We start from the raw sequence: 22,177 nt of genomic DNA on the forward strand, positions 1-22,177 counted from the left end.
CAAAGAACATAGGCTTAACAAGGCTCAATGGGGTTAAACTTAAACACATAATGAAATAGGAGCATGGCAATTTGGCTTTGGTGGTCACTACACAACTTCATGTTGAATATGTGTTATGCAAATCAATAGCATGCTTTGAATGAAATAGGCATGAGTTCTAGCATTTAGAAATAAATGATGAAACGCCTTCTAAGTAGCAACCAAGCAAAGAATAATGAGATCATGCAACAACTTTAGAAAACAATTATGCGCAGATTATTAACTCTCCAAGTAAACGTTTAGGCTCAAGTCTCACAAGGTTGTAGTGTTCATTTGAGTTCCTTCCTTCAAGCATGTTACAAAAACTGATTTTTCCTTTATGATTGCATGTGAATTCATAAATTATAACCACAACCAAGCATACACCAAAGAGTAAATCAAATTTTCGTCCATGTTTATAACTCTCTTTAACAGTCATGTAATTAAAAACCAAATCCTCATCATTGTGTTGGAAGTTACCCTAAGACATAAACAAACACACAAAAACAACTCTTTTTGGGTTTTTCAAAACAATTTTTCAAATTTTTATGAGATTTTCGGATTTTTATGTCAAAACACTCTAAAACAGCTTAAAAACACTTAAAAACAGCAAGGAACAACACTAGAAGTAATGGGTGATAAACTCCCACGAATTTCATGCAAAACAACTTGGTTACCCGCCCCCCCCCACACTTAAATCAAACATTGTCCCACGAATTTCAAGCATAAACTCACACAAAAACAAGCAAACAACAAACAACGAATAAACATGACAAGTATGGCAAAGTAAAAACCAGACAGAGTAGAGTTTAAGAACACAAATCTGGTTATGGAGATAGATGATCTTGTTGACTTTCCATAGCTTTGATCTCGAACTAGTTTGGAATTCTTAGCGAGGAATATGAGAGTTCCTTGGTTTCAAATCAGACTCCTTCTGCTGGGTTGATTTGATTGTGCAGTTTTCTTCTTTGCTTGTTTCTTCTGCACGGCAGGCAAGCACGAGATAGAGGTGATGGTTTGTTTCTTTGTTCAATCTTTCCAAGTGCCGACCATTTGCTTTCTTTCTCCTTGTCCCTAGCTGAGGATGAATTAGCACATTGTCTCCACATGCTTCGAGGTATCATTTTCACTTCCCTTATCTGTTCTCCAGGCAGATGTGGTAGCTTTTTAGGAAGCATAAGATGTTGAAAGATGAGTACTCGAGAGCATTGCTAGGTAAGCAATCAGGAATGGGTTCCAAACAATCGGTTCCAGATCGGAAGATTGATACCAAGTGCTGGCTGATTGCTCTCTTTCTCTTTGTCCCGCAGGTGAAAACAACGACAAGGAGAAGGACAAGGAAAAAGCATGATATGAGATACTCTTGCTTTCAACCTTTATGATATGAAATACTTTTACTTTTGATGAGTTATTTGCAGAAGTACCCCAAGGAATAAGGAACACTGAGTGACTCGAGAGGCTTCGTTGGGAAGGCATTCTCGGAGATGAAGAAATGTTATGTATGTCTGCCTTGCTATGAAGGGTGAAGGTTGACATTTATATGAATTAATAACCGGTACTATTCTTTCACTCTTATCGGCAACCGTTGGATGATTAAACAGTAAACTTCACGTGCTTTCTAATTCACCAGAAATCTTCGACAGATTGCCCATAATTTCCGCAAGGCATGAATGTGCATGTGACAGGTGCTGACACGTTTGGAAAAGTAGGTGCCTCTTTTATATCTGAAATCGGCGCTTCGACAAATTGCCCGTGATTTTCATAAAGTTGAGTGTGCATGTGACAGATGCTGACACGCCTGGAAAAGCAAATGCCTCTCTGATTTATGAGCTTACCTCTTCAATTTCTGAGCTCCGTCGAGTGCAGAGGTTGCATGTGACAAGTGCGGACAAGTCCGGAAAAGAAGATTGGCCCGTGGTTTCTGAGCAAGCCCAGCTTTTGAGAAAGTTGGCGCCTCTTTGATTTTTTAATTAGCCTCTTCGATTTTTGAGCTCGCCTCTTCGATCTCTGAAATCCCGTCGAGTACTGATTTTTATAAAGGCACGCAGGACGTTTCAAAGCACACTTGAATTTCTGCCTATAGAAACTCCATTCTTGCACTTCTAAGATCTTGATTTGTCTGACCTCTTCTTTCTTCAACACCTTTGAAAATGTCTGGCCCCTCCGACCGTCGTTTTGACTTGAACCTTGGTGAAGAGGCAGCCATGTCTTCTCAAGACAACATATGGCGCCCATCCTTCATATCCCCTACTGGTCCTCTTACCGTTGTGGATTCGGTGATGAAGAATGATATGACAGCTGCGGTGGTGGCCAGGAACCTTGTCACTCCCAAAGATAACAGACTACTTTCCAAACGGTCTGATGAGTTGGCTATTAAGGATTCTCTGGCTCTCAGTGTTCAGTGTGCAGGTTATGTGTCTAATATGGCCCAACGCCTATTTGCTCGAACCCGTCAAGTTGAATCATTGGCGGCTGAAATGATGAGTTTTAAACAGGAGATTAGAGGGCTCAAGCATGAGAATAAACAATTGCACAGGCTCGCACATAACTATGCTACAAACATAAAGAGGAAGATTGACCAGATGCAGGAATTTGATGGTCAGATTTTACTTGATCATTAGGGTTTGTGGGTTTGTTCCAAAACAGTTGCCTTCGTCTTTTGAGGCTGTACCGCATAACGAAGCTCCAAATGATCAACCTTCGATGCCTCCTCCTTCTGGGGCTTCACTAACTACTGAGGCTCCGAATGATCACCCTCCGGTGCCTTTTCTTTCTGGGACTCCGCCGACTACTGAGACTTCTCCTAAGCAGCCTTTGTGAAGGCTTCCTCTTGTATTTTTCTGCCTCCTGTTCATTTTCCACGAATTTTAATGTAAAAATACCTTGCATATCTGTCAATGTTTCAAAAATTAACCCACACCAAAAACAATTAAACAAGCAACAAATAAAAATGGCAATCATGGCAAAATAAAACTGCAGAAAATGGAAGGTTTTTAGGAACGCAAAACCAATCATGGAACAATTCAAAAATCTTCCTTATTTGAATACATGGGTTGCCTCCCAAGAAGAGCTTGCTTTAACGTCTTGCAGCCGGACGAAACTCCCTTCTAAGCTTGGATAGGGCCTATGGCACTGAGTGGGATTTCTTCCACAATCTGCCCCACATCACTCTCATAGTATAGCTTCAAACGATGCCCGTTCATTTTGAATTCGTCGCCGTTCCTTAAGCTTTTAACTTAGACTGCACCATGGGGAAAAACATTAGTGACAACAAATGGCCTAATCCACTTAGAACGTAACTTACCAGGGAACAATCGTAGACGGGAATTGAATAATAGCACTTTATGTCCAATTGAGAATGTTTTTCCCCGAATCATTTTGTCATGAAACGCCTTTGTTTTCTCCTTGTAAATTTGTGCATTTTAATAGGCTTCGTTCCGTATCTCCTCAAGTTCATTCAATTGGAGCTTCCTATTCATTCCAGCAGCATCTAAGTCCAAATTGAATGTTTTCACAGCCCAATGCGCCTTGTGCTCCAGTTCCACAGGTAGGTGACACGGCTTGCCGTAGATTAGTCGAATGGAGACATCCCTAGAGGTGTTTTGTAGGCAATGCGATATGCCCACAGTGCAACATCTAAACGCAAGCTCCAATCCTTTCAGGTTGGCCCAACAGTCTTCTCTAAGATTTGTTTGATTTCTCTATTCAAGACTTCGGCTTGGCCACTTGTTTGAGGGTGGTATGGCGTGGAAACCTGATGCTTCACGTTGTACTTTTTAAACAGCACCTCAATGGTGTGATTGCAAAAGTGGGAGCCTCCATCGCTTATGAACACCCTCGGCATGCCAAATCTGGAAAAGATGTTAGCCTTGATATAATATGCCACCACTCTAGAATCGTTAGTACGGGTGGCTTTGGCTTCCACCCATTTCGACACATACTCAATGGCTAGCAAAATATAAGTAAAACCATATGAGGGCGGAAAGGGTCCCATGAAATCCATACCCTATACATCAAAGATCTCCACATTAAAATGGGGGTTTACGGCATTTGGTCCTTGGCACCTATTGTACCTGTTCTTTGGCATCTATCACAAGTTATGCAAAATGTTCTAGCATCCTTAAACAATGTAGGCTAATAGAAACTACTCTCTAAAACCTTAAAGGCTGTCCTTTGGGTGCCAAAATGATCCTCACATGCATAACTATGGCAAAATGCAAGAATTGAATTAAACTCAGAATTGTGCACACATCTATGAATAATCTGGTCAGGACAATACTTCTGCAAATATGGATCATCCCACACATAAAATCGTGCATCATTTCTAAGTTTATCACACTTGTATTTATCTAAAGTGCTGGGAACTTGTTTTGTGACCAAATAATTGACCAAATCAGCATACCAGAGCTCACTTACCTCTAGGGACAGCAATTGCTCGTCAGGGAAAGTCTCTAGAATGGGTAAGGAGTCCTCCTCGTGCACCAAACGACTGAGGTGGTCAGTCACCGCGTTTTCACTCCCCTTTTTGTCTCTTATTTCAATGTTGAACTTTTGAAGTAGGAGCATCCAACGAATCAGCCTTGGTTTGGCCTCCTTCTTAGTGAAAAGATACTTCAAAGCTGCATGGTCAGAATATACAATCACTTTAGTGCCAAGTAAGTACGAACGAAATTTATCTAAAGCAAAGACAACTGCAAGAAGTTCTTTCTCAGTGGTAGAGTAATTCAGTTGAGCATCATTTAGGGTCCGAGAGGCGTAATGGATGAAGTGGGGCTGTTTGTTCCTCTTTTGGCCTAAAACAGCACCAATGGCATAGTCGGATGCATCACACATTAGCTTAAAGTTAAGGCTCCAATCTGGTCGCGCGATGTTGGGGGCCGAAGTCAACATGTCCTTAAGGGTGTTGAAAACGGTCTCACACTCCTTGTTGAACTCGAATGCTACTTCCTTTTGGAGTAAACAGCAAAGAGGTTGGGCGATTTTTGAGAAATCTTTGATGAATCTCCTATAAAATCATGCATGGCCAAGAAAAGAACGAACCCCCTCACCGAAGTGGGAGAGGGTAAGTGATGTACAAGATTTATTTTAGATTTATCAACCTCAATCCCTTTTTCTGATATGATATGCCCCAAAACTATACCTTGTTTTACCATAAAATGGCATTTTTCCCAATTCAAGACAAGATTAGTTTCAATGCATCGTTGTAAGATCAAAGTAAGATTATTCAAGCATGCATCAAATGAGTCACCAAAAACACTAAAGTCATCCATAAACACTTTAATGATCTTTTCCACAAATTATGAGAAAATACTTACCATACACCTTTGGAATGTGGTTGGTGCGTTGCATAGCCCAAATGGCATGCGTTGATAAGCAAAGGTACCAAAGGGACATGTGAAGGTAGTCTTTTCTTGGTCATCAGGAGCTATCACAATCTGATTATAACTCGAATAGCCATCAAGAAAACAATAAAACGAATTACCGGCTAACCTTTCCAGCATTTGATCAATAAAGGGCAGCGGGAAGTGATCTTTTCTTGTCGTAGCGTTGAGCTTCCGATTGTCAATACAAACTCTCCATCCGGTTTGGATTCGGGTGGGCACAAGCTCATTATCTTCATTTTTTACCATAGTGACTCCGGACTTCTTAGGAACAACTTGGACCGACGAGACCCAATGGCTATCAGAAATTGGGTAAATCACTCCACAATCTAGTAGCTTGATGATTTCCTTCTTCACAACGTCCATCATGGGTGGATTGAGTCAGCATTGTGCTTCTCTAGATGGTTTGGCTTTTTCTTCCAAGAGTATTCGATGCATGCAAGTGGTAGGGCTAATTCCCTTGATATCGGCCAATGTCCACCCAATGGCAGTTTTGTATTCCCGAAGCACCCTCACCAACTTGTCCTCCTCTTGTACAGTGAGTGAAGAAGGGATGATGACGGGCAGCGTCTCTTGTTCTTCCAAAAATGCATATTTCAAATTGCTAGGCAATGGTTTAAGCTCTAGGGAAAGTGGTGTTGGAAATGTGCCCTAAAACCAATCATATGATGATACTTTACGGACATTTCACAAAGTTAAACTAATGTAGTTTAAATATAAAGGGCAAAGATTATTGTTTGAGCCGTCTCATATAAAGGTTATATGCTTAAACGATAAGTCCAAGGAATATGTGATTGGGAGAATGCAATCTAAAGAAGTTAGATTCATGAGACCATTCTTTCGTAGACACATCCTAAACGTTCCTGATCATAGGATTGCCAATTGGGCATTGACAGTCCGTTAAGATCAGTACGTGCTGTGTCTTCTCTCAGGGAGAGTGACTAGTCTCGAGTCATTGGTGTGTGTGACATCAAGACAAGTACGTAGGTGCTCAATAGAGAATGAGTTCACTGAACACGATCAACGAAGAGTTCTCATATTCATGTCACATGAGAACTCATGGTTGGGATAATGCAAAGTAGTCCTTTGACCTGAGGCATCACAGTTGTCTTGTGGTTAAGTCATTGATCTTTGATTATGTCAAAGTCACCCCATCCGCGGGTGTCCACGGCATCGTTGGGGTTAAGCCACTTAGCCATGGAGGCAATTGAATGCGCAACAAGGGATCTCTAACCTTCAAACCGTTTGGGGGAGAATACTCTATGATATGATTGAAAATCTCTGATCAGAGTATGAATGAGATTTAGGAAGGCGTTCCAAATCACATTCAAGGTAATCATATAAGTAAACGAATCACATTGGATAGTAGACATGAATAAACTATCAAACCAAACAATGTGGTCAAGAGTATTGTATTAGAGAAAGACCGTATTGCATTTGTAATCCTAAACTGAATAGGTTCTCCACCTCTTCTGATTAGCTTGGGTAACCATGATATGCTGCTAGGTGTCACTCATGGTTTGTGGAAGCCCTAAACGTGTATAATCACTAAAGGGAGAATTGAAAGTAAGTTTCAATTCACAATCGGTTTGAAAGAGTTCTAATCGCCCACTGCCTCGCTAAAAGGAACCTAATGGATCGTACACCGTGTAAGGTAAAGATTGAAGAAACAACGGAGATGAGTAAGAATAATTAAATGGTTTAATTATTTATGTCAAGGATTAATTAATATGTTAATTAATCAAATGAATAAGTTCGTTAAAAGACCACGGATTAGTTTTGGGCCTCAAGGCCCAATGGGCTTCGAACGTTAAGCCCATTGACTTAAGTTGTATGACAACTTAATGACTAATAATTCACAAAGGCCCTAAAAGCCCAATGAAACCCAATGGCCGGCCATTTAGAGATGGAGTGGGTTTTGAACTTATTTACAAGTTTGCCACTCCAATGAATTAAGGTATAAATGTGACTTTATAGCCAAAATTCATTTAGGGTTTCTTTTGGAGAAAAGATGAGAACACAAAGCTCTCTTTTCTCTCTAAAGAGGCCGGCCACCCTAGAGGAAATTAACTAGCAATCTTGCTTCCTCTAGGTCACTCATTTCTTCATCAATCCATCCTTGGTGTGGAAACTTAAAGGTTCTCAATTTTGGGAACTTGGAGAATCTATTCTTCCATCCAAATCCATGGATCTAAGAAGCAAGGAATGAAGGCCCTCTCCTTGGGTGATTAGCCTTTGCTTATGCAAAGAGGAATCTACAAAGGTATAAATTTCTCAACTCACTTTGATTTGAGTTGAGTCTTGGTTCACCAATCTACTAGGCTTTGAATTTCATGGTTGATGTTTTGTTTTTTGAGTGCATGCAAGCATGATTCCGCCTTTAATTGTTAATTGCATGCTATATGATGTTGCTCAAATGAACATGTTTTCACAAAATCTTCCTTCAAGTGGTTGGATTACAGAAGGAAGCAACTTGTTAGTGAAAATGGGAATTGAAATTAGGTTAGGAGACTTACCAATATGCCTTGGATTTGACTTTAGGGCAGCAACCATCTCCACCAATTCTTCTTGAATAGGCACGACAAGGTGTTCCTTGTTGTTGCCGTGTGCATGCCTAAGTGCTAACCCTTCGTTTTTTAGTCCAATGCTTTGCATGAGAGTCTTTTCAAGTGCATCCTCACTCAAATCATCAAGGAATTCATGCGCCAAAGAGTCAATCACTTCAATAGAGAAACAAGAGTGACCATCATGAGGATGTCTCATAGCATCAGAAATATTGAAATCAATAACTTCCCCATCAAATTCCATGGTCAATGTTCCCTTGAATACATCTATCTTTGTACGGGCAGTCTTCATGAATGGTCGGCCAATTAAGATTGGTAATTGAGGGGAATGGTTCGAGTCTTCCATTTCAAGCACGTAGAAGTCCGCCGGAAAGACTAGGCGATTCACATGCACTAAAACATCCTCTAAAACACCTTTTGGATACGCATTAGATCTATCGGCCAGTTGAATGATCACTCTATCATTTTTTAATTCTCCCAAGTTCATAGATGCATATATTGAATAAGGCATGACATTTATTGATGCACCTAGATCTAACATGGCAGATTCAAAGCGAGTACTTCCTATAACACAAGGAATTGTAAAACTGCCGGGATCTTTACACTTAGGAGGTAATTTTCGTTGCAACACAGCTGAGACATTCTCACTTACCCTTACCACCTCTTTGTTCGAAGCCCTCTTCCTTGTAGTGCACAGCTCATTCAGGAACTTAGTATACTTGGGGACTTGTTTAATTGCATCTAGAAGTGGAATGTTGACTTGCACCTTTCTAAATGTGTCAAGGATGTCTTTGTCACTCTCATCCTTCTTTGATTGCATAAACCTACGAGGAAAGGGTGCATTGGGTGGAATGGAATTAAAAGTCATGGAATTTAAACCCAACTTACCTTTGGTGGTCGAATTAGGGTGTGTAGGTGGCTGCGGCAAATATTGCTCAATCCTTGCCGAGGGCAGGCCTTGTTCCTTCTCCTCAGATTGCATCTTTTCGTCCTCCTTTTGATTGGATTTAGATGGGTTGGGATCAGATCCAACTTCTTTTCCACTTCGCAAGGTGATGGCTTTGGCAGATTCAAAGCCTCCATTTGGATTCACATCCGTCGAACTAGGTAACTTACCTTGTTCTCTACTAAATTGCCCCATGAATTCAGGCATTTGTCTCATTTGTCTCTTCAATTCAGTCACCTCTCGAGCTTGATTTTGCACTTCCTTGGCATAATTGTGCATATCTTTGGCTTGACTTTCCTGACCCTTCACAATCGTAGTTAGTAACTGAATAACTTGAGCATTATCAAAAGACGAACTTGAGTTATTTTGGGCAGGTTGTGTTTGGGGTGTGTGGGTGCATACGGCCTTTAGTATAATCCCGGAGGTTGCTGTCTAAATGCACTTTGTTGTTGGGTTTGTTAGGGCTCCCTCCATTTGAAATTTGGATGATCTTTCCAGCTTGGATTGTATGTATTCGAGAACGGATCATTCATTGGTTGGTTTTGACTCCCAAAACCCACGGCGTTGGCAAATTCCCACCATCCGTTCTCGATCAATTGAGGGCACTTATCCGTGAAATGTCCATTCATTGAGCATACGCCACAAGCAGCTACACTTTGTTCTTTTGGTTTTTCAACCACCTGTGAAAGAAGAGTAGTAAGATTAGCCATTTGATTTTGAAGTTCGGAAATAACACTTACCTCATTAACTTGTTGCTACCGTGGGTTGTCTCTTTGACCAACACCTTCATATTGTTGAGCATTCAATGCTCGGTTAGCAATTAAGGTCTTGGCAGCCATGGGTGTTTTATCTACCAAAGCTCCTCCCGCTGAGGCGTCTAGCATTTGGTGTTCAATTGGTAGAAGCCCTTCGTAGAAATATTGAAGAATAAGCTCTTCCTTCATTTAGTGTTGTGGACATGAAGCAACAAGGGTTTTAAAACGCTCATAGTAAGTGGGAAATGATTCACCTTGGTTTTGCTGAATGCCACTAATCCTTTTGCGTAGTAGAATGACTCGAGAAGTTGGGAAAAACTTCTCCAAAAATGCCCGTTTCATACTCTCCCATGATGTGACAGTTCCGGGGGCTAGCTCATACAACCAATCTTTAGCCTTTTCCAAGAGAGAAAAGGGAAAAGCCTTCATTTTCAGAATGCTCCCATCAACATTCACAGGGGTCATGCTTGAACAAACAACCTCGAACTCCTTCAAATGTTTATTATGATTTTCCATGGACAACCCATGGAACTTAAGAATATGGTGCAATAAACTGGACTTTAATTCGAACTCGTCGGCCTTGTTTTGGGCCGCCCTTGGATATTGAATGTATAAAGGCAGAGCATTGTCCAATCCCGAAGCGGAAAGCTCCTTGATTGTTCGATGGTCTACTGCCATAACTTGGACTTCTTCAAAAGTCCTTGCCGTGACCTCCTCTTGCTCTTCTACTTTGTCTTCTTCAAGATCTGGTGCAGGTTGAGGTGGTTGGGTTTCTTGTTCATTCCTTGCTCGTCTCAAAGTTCGTTCAAAATCGTCGTCAAAGTCAAGGATGTGCTTATGAACAGGTTGAGAACTTCAAGTCATAAACCACCTAAAACAAGAAAACAAGTAAAGTCAGCAACTAGGAACAAAAACACATGAATATAAACAAAAAGAAATAACAAGGGATTAGCAAAATTGTTAATTCCCGGCAACGGCGCCAAAAACTTGATGCGAAAATTAACTTAACACACAAATTTAACCCTCTTTTGACAATTGTAGTATAAGTATAAGTTAGGAGGGCTTGCTAATAACCTCTAAACTGACTCAAAAATATAAAACTAAACTTAAAAACACTTAACAAGACTCACTTTGAAACACGAAACTAAAATGGGGGTTTTGATTTGGATGAAGTTGAAACAAACAAACAAGTATGAAAAATTAGACAGATTATAAAACGAATTTGAGAAATAAGATGATGGATGGGATAGCTAGAGGCTTTTTCTCCACACATGACATGTATGCAAATAACTCGATTTCCAGTTACTACTTCATTGAATTATAAATGACAATGCCCCAAATTAATTATGACATCACTAGTTAACCCTCAGATTTTCCTTGTTTTATTGGATTGGATGACATCATCCGACAACCCAAAACATTCTTCAAAAGTTCCCTACATGACATCATAATAGAGAAACAATCAAAGATCATTACATTTAATGAAAATCATAAGTATTGACAAAGCACTTGCAACTATGACATCATGTCACTCATGCTAGAATTAAACTTAACGCGATCGTTTATAAGCGACCTCCACTACTTATGAATATAGGTTTGTAACGATTATGTGAAACTTTCTTATATTCTAGCATCGGATTTATGCATGCCAATTAAGTGTCGACCCGTAATCAACAAATATAAATAAGTTATCAATCAAATAGTTAAGCCAATTGCATTCACGATTCAAGAGTTAACTGCAATTTATCAAATCATATTACACACATAATCATGGCTTTGAAATCACCCCTAGCTAAGAGGGGTTTAGCCACTCATGTTCACAACAAAACGAAAGATAATGAATTTAAACATAGTAAACAAAAGAAAGAAAACACCTAAACGCTCCAACGATCCAAGTTGGACAGCAAGCACGTCCAAGCACTTTCCTTCCCTTCCTTTGCTACGGCACAAGATGTTGGTGAGTGTTTGAAGGTTTGTTTGTATGGAGGAATGGATGTGAAGATGAATGGATGTGTTTGGATGAAGGTTGTATTGAAATGGGAATGAATGATCAAGCAAAAACTAACTCCATGGTTGCCACACACACACTTCCTTTTATAAAGGAAGTGCATGGCAAGGAGGGGAAATTGGTGGTGTGTGAAATGATTCAAGGTTGAAAATGAAGTAATGATGTAAAGCATAGGGGGTAAAATGGAGTGGTGTTGCAGCAATGAGTGTATGGAGTGGTGTTGAAATGATTCAAAGGTGAAAGTGAAGTGATGATGCAAAGCATTGGGGGTAAAATGGAGTGGTGTTACAACTATGAATGCAAGTAGGGAACATGAATGATTGTGCACATGGTAGAGAAAGGAAAGGGAGGTGGAATGGTGCATAAATGAGTCAAACGTGCTGCAAGAGTCATGATGTACGACATGGGTGGAAATTGGAGTGATTTATGGCAGAAAATAGGAAAGGAATGGCTCCCTTACATGGTAAGGAAGAGAAATGGTGAAGAATGGTATGGCTTGGACTTTTAGGGCAGGTTTAGGACTTGTAGAATATGTAATGAAATGTCCCAAAGTATTTAGGAACCCTTCGTGTGACTAAATCTTTGGTAATTTAGGATTAGGAAAGGTAATGACAAGATAAGGCAAGTTTGACTAGTCTTTCCTCATTCTTAATGGTTTCCTTGTCTTCCTTGGTCCTTAATTTATTTTCTTCCTCTCCTTGGCACATTCCTAGCTTCTTTAGATCTTTAATTTCGTCCAACCACTTTGCTCCATGCATGTGATATCCATTCCATGCCCAAAATTGCTCCAAAAGGCACCAAAATGCACTTATTTGCCTCTTTACCCCTTTGTACCTACAATCACACTAAAATGGCTTGAAATACTAAATCAACTAAGGAATAACAACATAAATGCATAAGAATAAGCTAACTAAGTCGCATAAGTATGCTCCTATCACCTCCCGACTCGACTGGCTCGGCATCTACTCGCCTGCTGTAACGAGTCCGAGGTTGACCCCAACCACCTCGACCAGGACCATAACCCCATCCCCGACACCGCCCACCTGCTCGCCACCTCAGATGACGAAGTTAGCTTCGAATCGGGTCGTGTTCCAGATCAGATCCACCTCGCTTACACGGACGGAGATGACGAGATGGGGGTCATGTTCGTGACGCTAGACGGCGCCGGAGAAGAAGAGGGTTTGCTATGGTGATGTTGTCGTCGTTGGATGGGTTTGCTGGGATTGGGTTAGCAGTTGGGTTACTGGGATTGTGGTGGAGGAAGAGGACGGCTACGGGAGAGACAATGGTAGAAGAAAGGAAGGTTACGAGAGAGAAAGGGAAGTAGACAATGTAATTAATGAAAACTAAGAGGGGTATTGTTGTCCTAAAAAATATGATTTTGTGTCCCACGGGATGGAAAAACCCGTTCCGGGGGGGAGGGGAACCAAAATCTAACCCATTTTCGTTTTGTGGGACGCGCGTTCCACATAATTTTAGCGCACCAAACGTGGGACTGAACGCGTCCGTCCCACTCTGTTCCATCCCATCCCACGTACCAAATGCACCCTCAATTATGACTTCTAAAATGGTTATACAAAGTTACAAAAAACATATATCATTTTCAAATACTAAATCAAAATGTAAATGTCCTTGACACCAAGCAAACAAAAACTGAAACATAATTCAAATGTACATATACATTCATAATACAAATATATATCCACGCATACAAATATATCCATTATGCAGTAAGAATGTTAGTACGAATACAATAATTTAAGCCCAAAAATAACTTACCAAGGGAATTGGATCCGCTTCGGACCTTAGTGTCCGGAGCCTAAGGATCAATGCATTTGGGTCGGTAATTGGTGCGTAAAAGAAATCAGAGTTGTAGGTTTGCGTGTGGTGGGCCAAGAAAATGAGTTAATGGAGACTGTTGGATTCAATTTATGCGGTCCAGATTAGTTGATCCTTATGCTCAAGACACTAAGGTCCAGAGAGGATCCAATTCCCTTACCAAGAGATTAAAAAAAAGCCCAGGAAAAAGGGGGAAAAAGTAGCAAGTGACCCTTTACCACAGTGGTGGAAATGTGTTGAGCCCTTACATGACAGCATGGGTTCAAATCCCGATGATGGCTAATCTAACATCTTATCTGACAAAATCTATAGTTTGACAAAAAAAAAACAACTTAAGATCACTCTATCCAAGAAAAATATGAATCGAAACTTGGATGTCAAATTTGGAAATCTATGAGAGAAAATGACCTCCTTTTCAAAATACGTGCCTTATCTCCAGGTTTCGGAGGCCTTGTGCGAAATTCATAAAAGTGGCCCTTCTTATAAGACATCTTAAAAAAAATTGAACAACATATTGATGCTAAAAAGCAATATCGAAATAAACTTTAAAACTAACTAACCATCTATTTCTAAATATTATTAAATGCAAAGAAAGCTACAAAATAACCATAGTATTAATAACTAACAATAAGTTCAATCTAAAGAAACCAACTAAACAAAACTTTAAAAAGTCTAGAACTGAAGCTTCACTTAACGATGAAACCTGATAGTCCGTAATACGTGTGCGTCTAGCGATTTTTTGTGACTACTCTTCTCTTGATTTTGCCCTGAAAAGTACAAAAAAAAATCATTATAGATGAAAAATATCCAAATCTTCAAATTTCGAGTCAATATACTTAAATTAGTAAATATCATGCTTTGATCGAAGTCTCCATCACTCCAGTACTGGTAGTCTGTTGTGAAAAGAAGAAAAGTGGAATGTAGCGATGGGATTTTGGCGTGAGAGGAATACTCTGTCTTTGAATTGTTTGCCTTGGTCAGTGGGCTTCTCGGATTAACTTTACCCTTTGTTAATTTTTTTTTTTATATATTTTCGTACAGGTTGTAGGTAGTCTGATGGTTTTTAGGTACTAGTAGTCTAACTTTGATGGGTAGTAGTTTGATGGCTTTTGGCCCATCAGATTTTTTTATGTACATATTTTGATTTGATTTTGAACCATCCGATTTTTATATGTAGATATTTTGATTTGATTAATATTTTTATATATTATTTTTATATAATATTATTTTATATATTATTATATTCAAAAAAAAATTTGAGGCCCCCCAAAATTTTGATCGAACTGGTCGCACTCCCCCAACGCCGTCTCTGCTTATCTCAATAGGAGAATCATGCAAGTGAAAGGCCTAATTGAGAAAAGTTCCCACGCAGTCGTACTAGGCGAAACCAATTTGATTTTCACCACTCATTTAGTGGCACATGTATACAACTATTAAATTTAGTTAATTATTTATATTTACAGTTCCATTCGGTTTTAAGCAGTTCTACCGACATAAGAACCGGAACCGAAACCGGTATGAACAGTTTGATCCGATTCTTAAACTTACGTTGATTTTTTTTGTCAAAATGGTTTTTAACAGTTTATTTTATCTCTGTTTGAATCGGTTTCATAGTTTTTATGCCCTCCCCTAGTCGTGACTAGGAAAAAACTTTTCACATACGCAAAAGCGCATGCAAAAAGGCTAGTAGCTTATAATATAAGTGGATTTCCACGAATATGTCAAATAGAAACAAAACAAAGTCGGCAAGCATAATTAAGTAAATTTTCAACCGTCGTTTGGAGGTTCAGGTGTTAATCATGCGTCCTTATTAAAAAATAAATAAAAAAGTGTCAAATTAGATGACCCTACTCGTTTTAGCGGACCAATTAGACAATATTTAATGTTTTAAATCAAATCTGTGAAAAAAGCTCCTTTGGATAATCCACTAATTTAGTGATGTTCCAGCTCACAGTAGCTAATTAAAAACGTGTAAGACTCCATCCCTATTAATTTAATCAGGTAAATAAAAGCGCACGTGTTTTATAACTCACAGGTGACAAATTGTTTACTGCTTTAAGTACACGTGGGCGTCTTCGGTAGGGCCTTCAGAATTTATTATCACACATGCTGTATTTTATGAATGTGTAAAAATATAACTCAATACGCTATGTGTCATAATATAAGTGATTGGATACTTGAAAAAAATTTCAACTACTTGTATTATAATATTTGGTGTATTGGTTCAAGTTCTCGACACACAAAAAATTTCTTGTATTTTATTGTCATTTTTTGTTCTTTCTTTTACTTCTTATCGCAACGACGAAGAGTTGGATTGCTACGTGTGGGTCACGCTTATTTATCTTAGTAAATATCCAAAAAGTCCTATTTGAAAGTATGAGAGGTTCAACAACTAGACAATTTCTATAATCGGGAAAAAGAGCGAAGAAAGTACAGCGAGAAAGTCCAACCGATAAAAGTTTACACTACTACAATATTAGCTTTAGGTGTCGAATGATGGTGACAGTTTAATAAGCCATTATGTCGGATAAAAAATGTCCGACACATCATTCAGTTAGTGTCGGATAACAATGAAATCCTATTGGTTATATTCGACATAAATTCATGGCAGATATTTAGTGTCGGATAACAATGCAATCCTGTCGGTTATAACCTCCAGTATTTTTGAATTCTTTTTTTTTATAAATATTTTTGATATATTCCGGCAGTTTTTAAGTTAATGGTGTCGGTTATAACCGACATAAATTAACTATTTTATTATTTTAAAATGTTATATTGATTAAAAATAAATAAATAAACACATGGTTTAAATATGTTTTTCTTTCACTCATGGCCCTGTCGAATATAACCGACAAGAACAAAGAAAAATTTTGGGCGGTCACCAGAATAATCTCTGAATGTTTTTTTTTCACTCATGGTCCCATTACCTAATCTTTGAATTTTTTTTTTTTTTTTTTTGTTTTTGCGATTTTTAACACATGCTATCTCGGAGTATATACAAACATATTTGACGGTTGGATCGTTGAAACTAGTTTCATATAATGTATATCTTATAAAATTGATAGATTTAACAAACACTTAAGAGTTAATGTTATACTTCCATTAAGCATAAAATGAGATTTATCCACTAGTGTAAATATTTTAAATTAAAGATCGAATTCATTCATTGCTTTCTTATAGGGTCGAGGAGTGTACTTGTAAAAAATCATCAAAATCAGAGCTAAAATAACCGTTAAATTGTGATTTTTCGTTTATAACCATCGAAAACTTTTGTTCCGTTACCTAATCTCTGAATGTTTGTTTTTTTGTGATTTTTTACGTATGTGATCTCGGAGTGTGTACAAACAAGTTTGATGGTTAGATCATTGAAAAACGTTTCGTAGAATGCATATCACATCAAATGGTAGATTAAACAAACACTCATAGTTAATGTTATACTTTCATTAAGTATAAAATAATATTTTGTGGTATCCACTAGTGTAAATATTTTAAATTGAAGATCAAATTCGTTCAAAGAATTCTTATAGGGTTGAGGAGTGTAGCTGTAAAAAATCATCAAAATCGAAGCTAAAATAACCGTTAAATTGTGATTTTTCGTTTATAACCGTCGAAAACTTTTGTTCTGTTACCTAATCTCTAAATGTTTGTTTTTTGTGATTTTTTACAGCGATCTCAAAGTGTGTACAAACAAGTTTGACAGTTAGATCATTGAAAAAAGTTTCATATAATGCATATCCTATCAAATTGATAGATTTAACAAACACTTAAAGAGTTAATGTTATACTTCCATTAAGAATAAAATAAGAGTTTGTGGTATCCACTAGTGTAAATATTTTAAATTGAAGATCAAATTTATTCATTGCATTCTTATAGGGTCGAGGAGTGTAGCTGTAAAAAAAATCATTAAAATCGGAGTTAAAATAACCGTTAAATTGTGATTTTTCGTTTATAACCGTCGAAAATTTTTGTTCCGTTACCTAATCTTTGATTTTTTTTTTTTTTGCAATTTTTTACATATGCAATCTCAGAGTGTGTACAAACAAGTTTGACGGTTGGATCATTGAAAAAAGTTTTGTAGAATCCATATCGCGTCAAAACGGTAGATTAAACAAACACTTAGAGTTAATATTATACTTCCATTAACTATAAAATAAATTTTTGTGGTATCCACTAGTGTAAATATTTTAAATTGAAGATCAAATTCATTCATTGCATCTTATAGGGTCGAGGAATGTAGCTGTAAAAAAAATCATCAAAACCAGAGCTAAAATAACCGTAAAATTGTGATTTTTCGTTTATAACCGTCGAAAACTTTTGTTCCGTTACCTAATCTTTGAATTTTTTTTTTTTTGCAATTTTTTACATATGCGATCTTGTAGTATCTACAAACAAGTTTGACAGTTAGATCATTGAAACTAGTTTCGTAGAATGCATATCTCCGTTAAATTTGCCTAAATTTTGAAGTGGGAAAAGTAATTTGTGCTAAATTTTTATTTATGTTTTTCAGGTATTGATTAGACAATATTTATTTCGTGTGATTACATTTTCATTGTACAATTATCTTTTTGTTTCTTTATTGCATATTTTACATGGGTATCTATTAAACCAAACAATTATTTATTTAATTTTTAAAAATGTATTCTATTTAAATACATATTATTTATTTATTTATTAAACCAAACAATTATTATTTTATTTTTTAAAATTGTAACAAAATTTTGGGGGGAATTTAAAATTTTTGGAGGGAATTTAAAATTTTGGGAGGATTTTTGCCGCCATTTTGTTTCTATCGGTTATAACCGACAGTAATGAAAATTTTATGTCGGTTTATATTTTAAAAAATGTTTTTGTCTGTTTTAACGGACAATAATGAAAATTTTCCAAAATAAAACCCCTCTATCTCTTCCTTGCGTCGGTGCCTTCTCCCTTCCCCCTTTTCTCCTCTCTTCATTTTCTTCTCCTTATCTTCTCTCCTCATTTCCTTCTCCTTTTCTCCTCCCTTCCATCTCTTCCTTGCACTGTTTTTTATGCTAACAAATTTTCGTGAGCCTCAATTATTTTTAAGGTTTCCATTTCGCCAAATCCTTCAAATCCTCGCCTCCTCCTTACCAATTTCATCTCAATTTTCGAATTTTCAGGTACGATTAGGGTTCTGTTGTTTGCCTTCGGTTCTCAATTCTATGGAATTTTAATTCAATTTTTTGTTTTTGTTTAATTTTGATCTTTTTGTGGTTTCTGTTGGCATTTTCAGGTGTTGATATAGAGATTTAAAGGGGGAATTTTGAAGGAGATTGTAGATTCAGTATTAGATTATACAAAAAAAAAAAATCAATTGTAAGTTTGTTTCCTTAATCTCGGTTATTATTTCGGTGTTTGATTTGATTATATAAAACAAAATTTTGACTTTTAATCTGAGCATTGATGCGTAGAAAAATGCTACTTCGTACTACTAGATCAGAAGAACAGTAAAATTGAAGGCAATAGAAGGTAAAATTGGGAATTGTAGAGAGTTTGATGGAGATAGGAGCTCTGAACAAATGAAGGAGATGTGAGTGAACTCACAATGCAGAAGAGAGTGAAGAAAAGTGAGAGGCTATGTTGGTGACCACTGCTTCTCTGTTTTCTCTCTTCTTTCTCTTCTTTCTGTGTGTGCGTGGGTGGATATTTACAGAATGTGGAAGAATGAATTGGAAGGGGAAGGGTGGGTGAGAATACGGAAGAGGAAGGAAAATGTCATTGGAGAAAAAGGAACAAGAGGAAGATAGTAAATTGATAACCGCGTTGTGCGGGAAGGAAGGAAGCAACTGTCTCTCTCATCTCGCTCTCTGGCTCAACTTGAAAGGGAAAGAAATGATTCAGAAAGTGGTTTATATTTTTTTATTATTAATATATTTTCTGTCGATTTTATCCGACAAGAATGATTTTATTTATTCATTATTAATAAATTTTCTGTCAGTTATATCCGACACAAGTTCTGTCGATTTTAGTATTTTCTGTCGGTTTTAGCCGATAGAGAATGCTCTTATTTATTAATTATTAATCTATTCTCTGTCGGTTATATCTGACACAATTTATGTCGGTTTTAGAGTATTTTCTGTCGGAAAATTCATTTCCTGAGGCTAGCAATTCTGTTGCTTATTATATCCGCCAATGCATTCATTTTCTGTCGGATTTTGCTTAAAATCTGACAGTAATATACGTTTCTTGTCGGTTATCATAACGACACTAATAAATGGTTTCGTAGTAGTGTTAATAGAACTTTCGATACACAAAATTATTTGTAGATAAAATGTGATTTTCCATTAAAATTGATCACATCATTGGTAATTAAAAGAACAAATGAACTTGTTTTAGTCACATACAAGCTACAATTGTTTCTAATAAAACAATCAAAGAAAACAATTTTTATTATTGTACTCAAATGCTATATATGAACATTTCCTGAATCCGAAGAATTATCAGTAGCATCCAGCATCATCATCCACTGTTGGAAGTCCTCTTCCAGTAACTCATTTTCCTTCATAATCCCCGTCGTTTCAACTTCCCCTGAAAATTCGACATTTTTATTCCTTTGCTCTGTAACTACTTGTTGCTGTTGTGGTTGTGATGAATTACTTTCTTGGGTCACCAATGTTGTGTCCGGAAACGGAAAATTGAGCTTCGCTCTTGGCCCCCGAAACTCGATTGCAGCTTTATCGTAAGCCCGGGCCGCCTCCTCAGCCGAAGTGAAAGTGCCTAGCCAGACCCTAGTCGCCCGTCTCGGGTCTCGAATCTCGGCAGCCCATTTACCCCAAGGCCGCTGCCTCACTCCCCTGTAGTTCTTCTTCACCCTCTTCTTCGGCCCTTTTTTGTTATTACTACTTCCCTTTTCCTCCTGGGCTGCTGGCGGGAACAAAGTACACCCGAGACACCCCTTGATTTTGCACTCGTGGCAGGTGTCCAAATCGGACGGCACCAAGAGAGTGTTGCTGGAGCAGCTAGTACTTGTAGTATAGCGGGGAGAGAAAGTGGAAGCGCTTTGTAGTGGGGGGAGGAGCGAATTCAAGTCCACGGAGGCGGCTGTGGCGGTTCCAGCGACGACGTTTTGAAGCGCAGAGACGATTACCGTGTATTCTTGATCTTGGGTGAGGCGGGGAAGCGGCGGCAAAGGCTGAAACGGAGGAGGGGCCGAGTGGGCTGGCTGGGAGTCGGAGGGCTTGAATCGCTTGTATGAAGGTTGCATGGTGTTTTCTAGAGAGAGAAAGTTGAGAATGTTGGTAGTGGGAAAAGCTTTGAATTTTTGAGTTGGGGAGAGAGTGGTGTGGTGGGGGTGGGGAGAGGGGGGGGGGGGGGTTATACATGCTTGGGAGGATGACGTGGACGACAGTTGTCTAACACCGTTCACACACGGATTGGTCGCGCACGTGGGAATTTTTGTGATGTTATGGCGCGTAGCAGTGGACTGTCGTTTGGGATTCGAAAGACACACGCGCCGTTTTGACTGCGGAAGGTGACGCTATCTAAAATGGAAGATTGGAACTTTTCACTGGGGCCCACGAGTTTGTGAAAGTTTGCTTTTGGTTAACGATAACAACCAACAGAAGATGTATGAAGAAGTTACGCATGTGATTACGTCATCATTACATGACAAACAATTTCTTGACTTGTTCTTAAATATTCAGTCAACATATGCTGTGAAAATCTTGAAAAGGTACGAAAATGTGACCATTATTTTTCTTGAAAATATTGAAAAGAAATGAAATTCATTCACATGGAAGATGAGTACAAAAGGTAATGAAGAAGTTAAGGATTCATCCTAAAATCGTTTGTAAATATGTGGAGCAGCTCAACATACTTATAAGCCCATGTAAGGTCTATTCTCCAATCAATTTGGATTTATTCTCACATGCCCCCTCACGTGTACGAATTTTCAAGCCTAACACATGGACAACACAATGAAGTAGCGTGGAGCACGAGTAGTCGTTTGGCTTTACAACCTTGCTCTGATACAATGAAGAAAGTTGAGGTTTTACCATAAAACCAATTGGTAATATGAGAGTTGCCCAACTTACTTATAAGCATGGAAGAAAATATCGATAATATCGGCGATATATTGCCGATATTATCGGTTTTTCCCCAATCCGATATTTTAAGTGATATCCAAGGGGTTTTCGTCCAAATTTCGCGATAATATCGATAATATCGCGATATTATCGATATTATTGCGAAATTTCAGAACTGTGCAAGTCGGAGACGAACGCCAGAGCTTCTACAGCTCCGGGCGACTGTAAAACAACCCCCTAGACTCCGATCTAGGTATGAACATGAAATAGAAGACGAGAGGAACGTTTTTATAACGTCTGTTTGCCGTGAAACAACCGGAGGTGTTCGGAAAGTTCTTCGACACCCACAGCCTCGCCGGAGATGGGTGTGCCTATTCCCGAGTCGATTTCATCCCAAAAACCTTGCAAAAAGACGAGATAGAACTTCAATTTCACATCTAAGCTTCGATCTAGAACATAAAAAGAAAAACCCGAGGCTTACCTAACCGGAGAAATTGAAGGAACTTGTCGGAGCAGGTGTGATGGTGTGCGTGTGGGTCTCGGTGCAGAGAGAAATGAGAGGTGTATGTGGGTATCGGTGCAGAGAGAAAGGAGAGGGAGGAGCAGAAGGCCGGGGTGTGTGTG

The 22,177-nt window shown here is 38.4% G+C and overlaps 1 protein-coding gene and 1 long non-coding RNA gene across 2 annotated transcripts in view; one reads left to right on the forward strand and one right to left on the reverse strand.

Annotated features, from left to right (window-relative positions):
* The first annotated feature begins 3,735 nt into the window (after nucleotides 1-3,735).
* Nucleotides 3,736-22,177, forward strand: part of LOC126584688 (uncharacterized) — a 51,797-nt gene continuing 33,355 nt past the window's right edge. The window contains exon 1 of the long non-coding RNA XR_007610080.1: nucleotides 3,736-3,746. This is a non-coding gene — a long non-coding RNA (uncharacterized LOC126584688). The remainder of the gene's footprint in view (nucleotides 3,747-22,177) is intronic.
* LOC126584686 (ethylene-responsive transcription factor ERF071-like) lies at nucleotides 19,786-20,830 on the reverse strand. Its single transcript, XM_050249019.1, has one exon. It carries the CDS (start codon nucleotides 20,731-20,733, stop codon nucleotides 19,936-19,938), a length of 798 nt encoding a protein of 265 aa, XP_050104976.1. The 5' UTR covers nucleotides 20,734-20,830; the 3' UTR covers nucleotides 19,786-19,935.

The sequence above is a fragment of the Malus sylvestris genome, chromosome 10 (assembly GCF_916048215.2).
Source record: "Malus sylvestris chromosome 10, drMalSylv7.2, whole genome shotgun sequence".
Taxonomy (NCBI): Eukaryota; Viridiplantae; Streptophyta; class Magnoliopsida; order Rosales; family Rosaceae; genus Malus; species Malus sylvestris.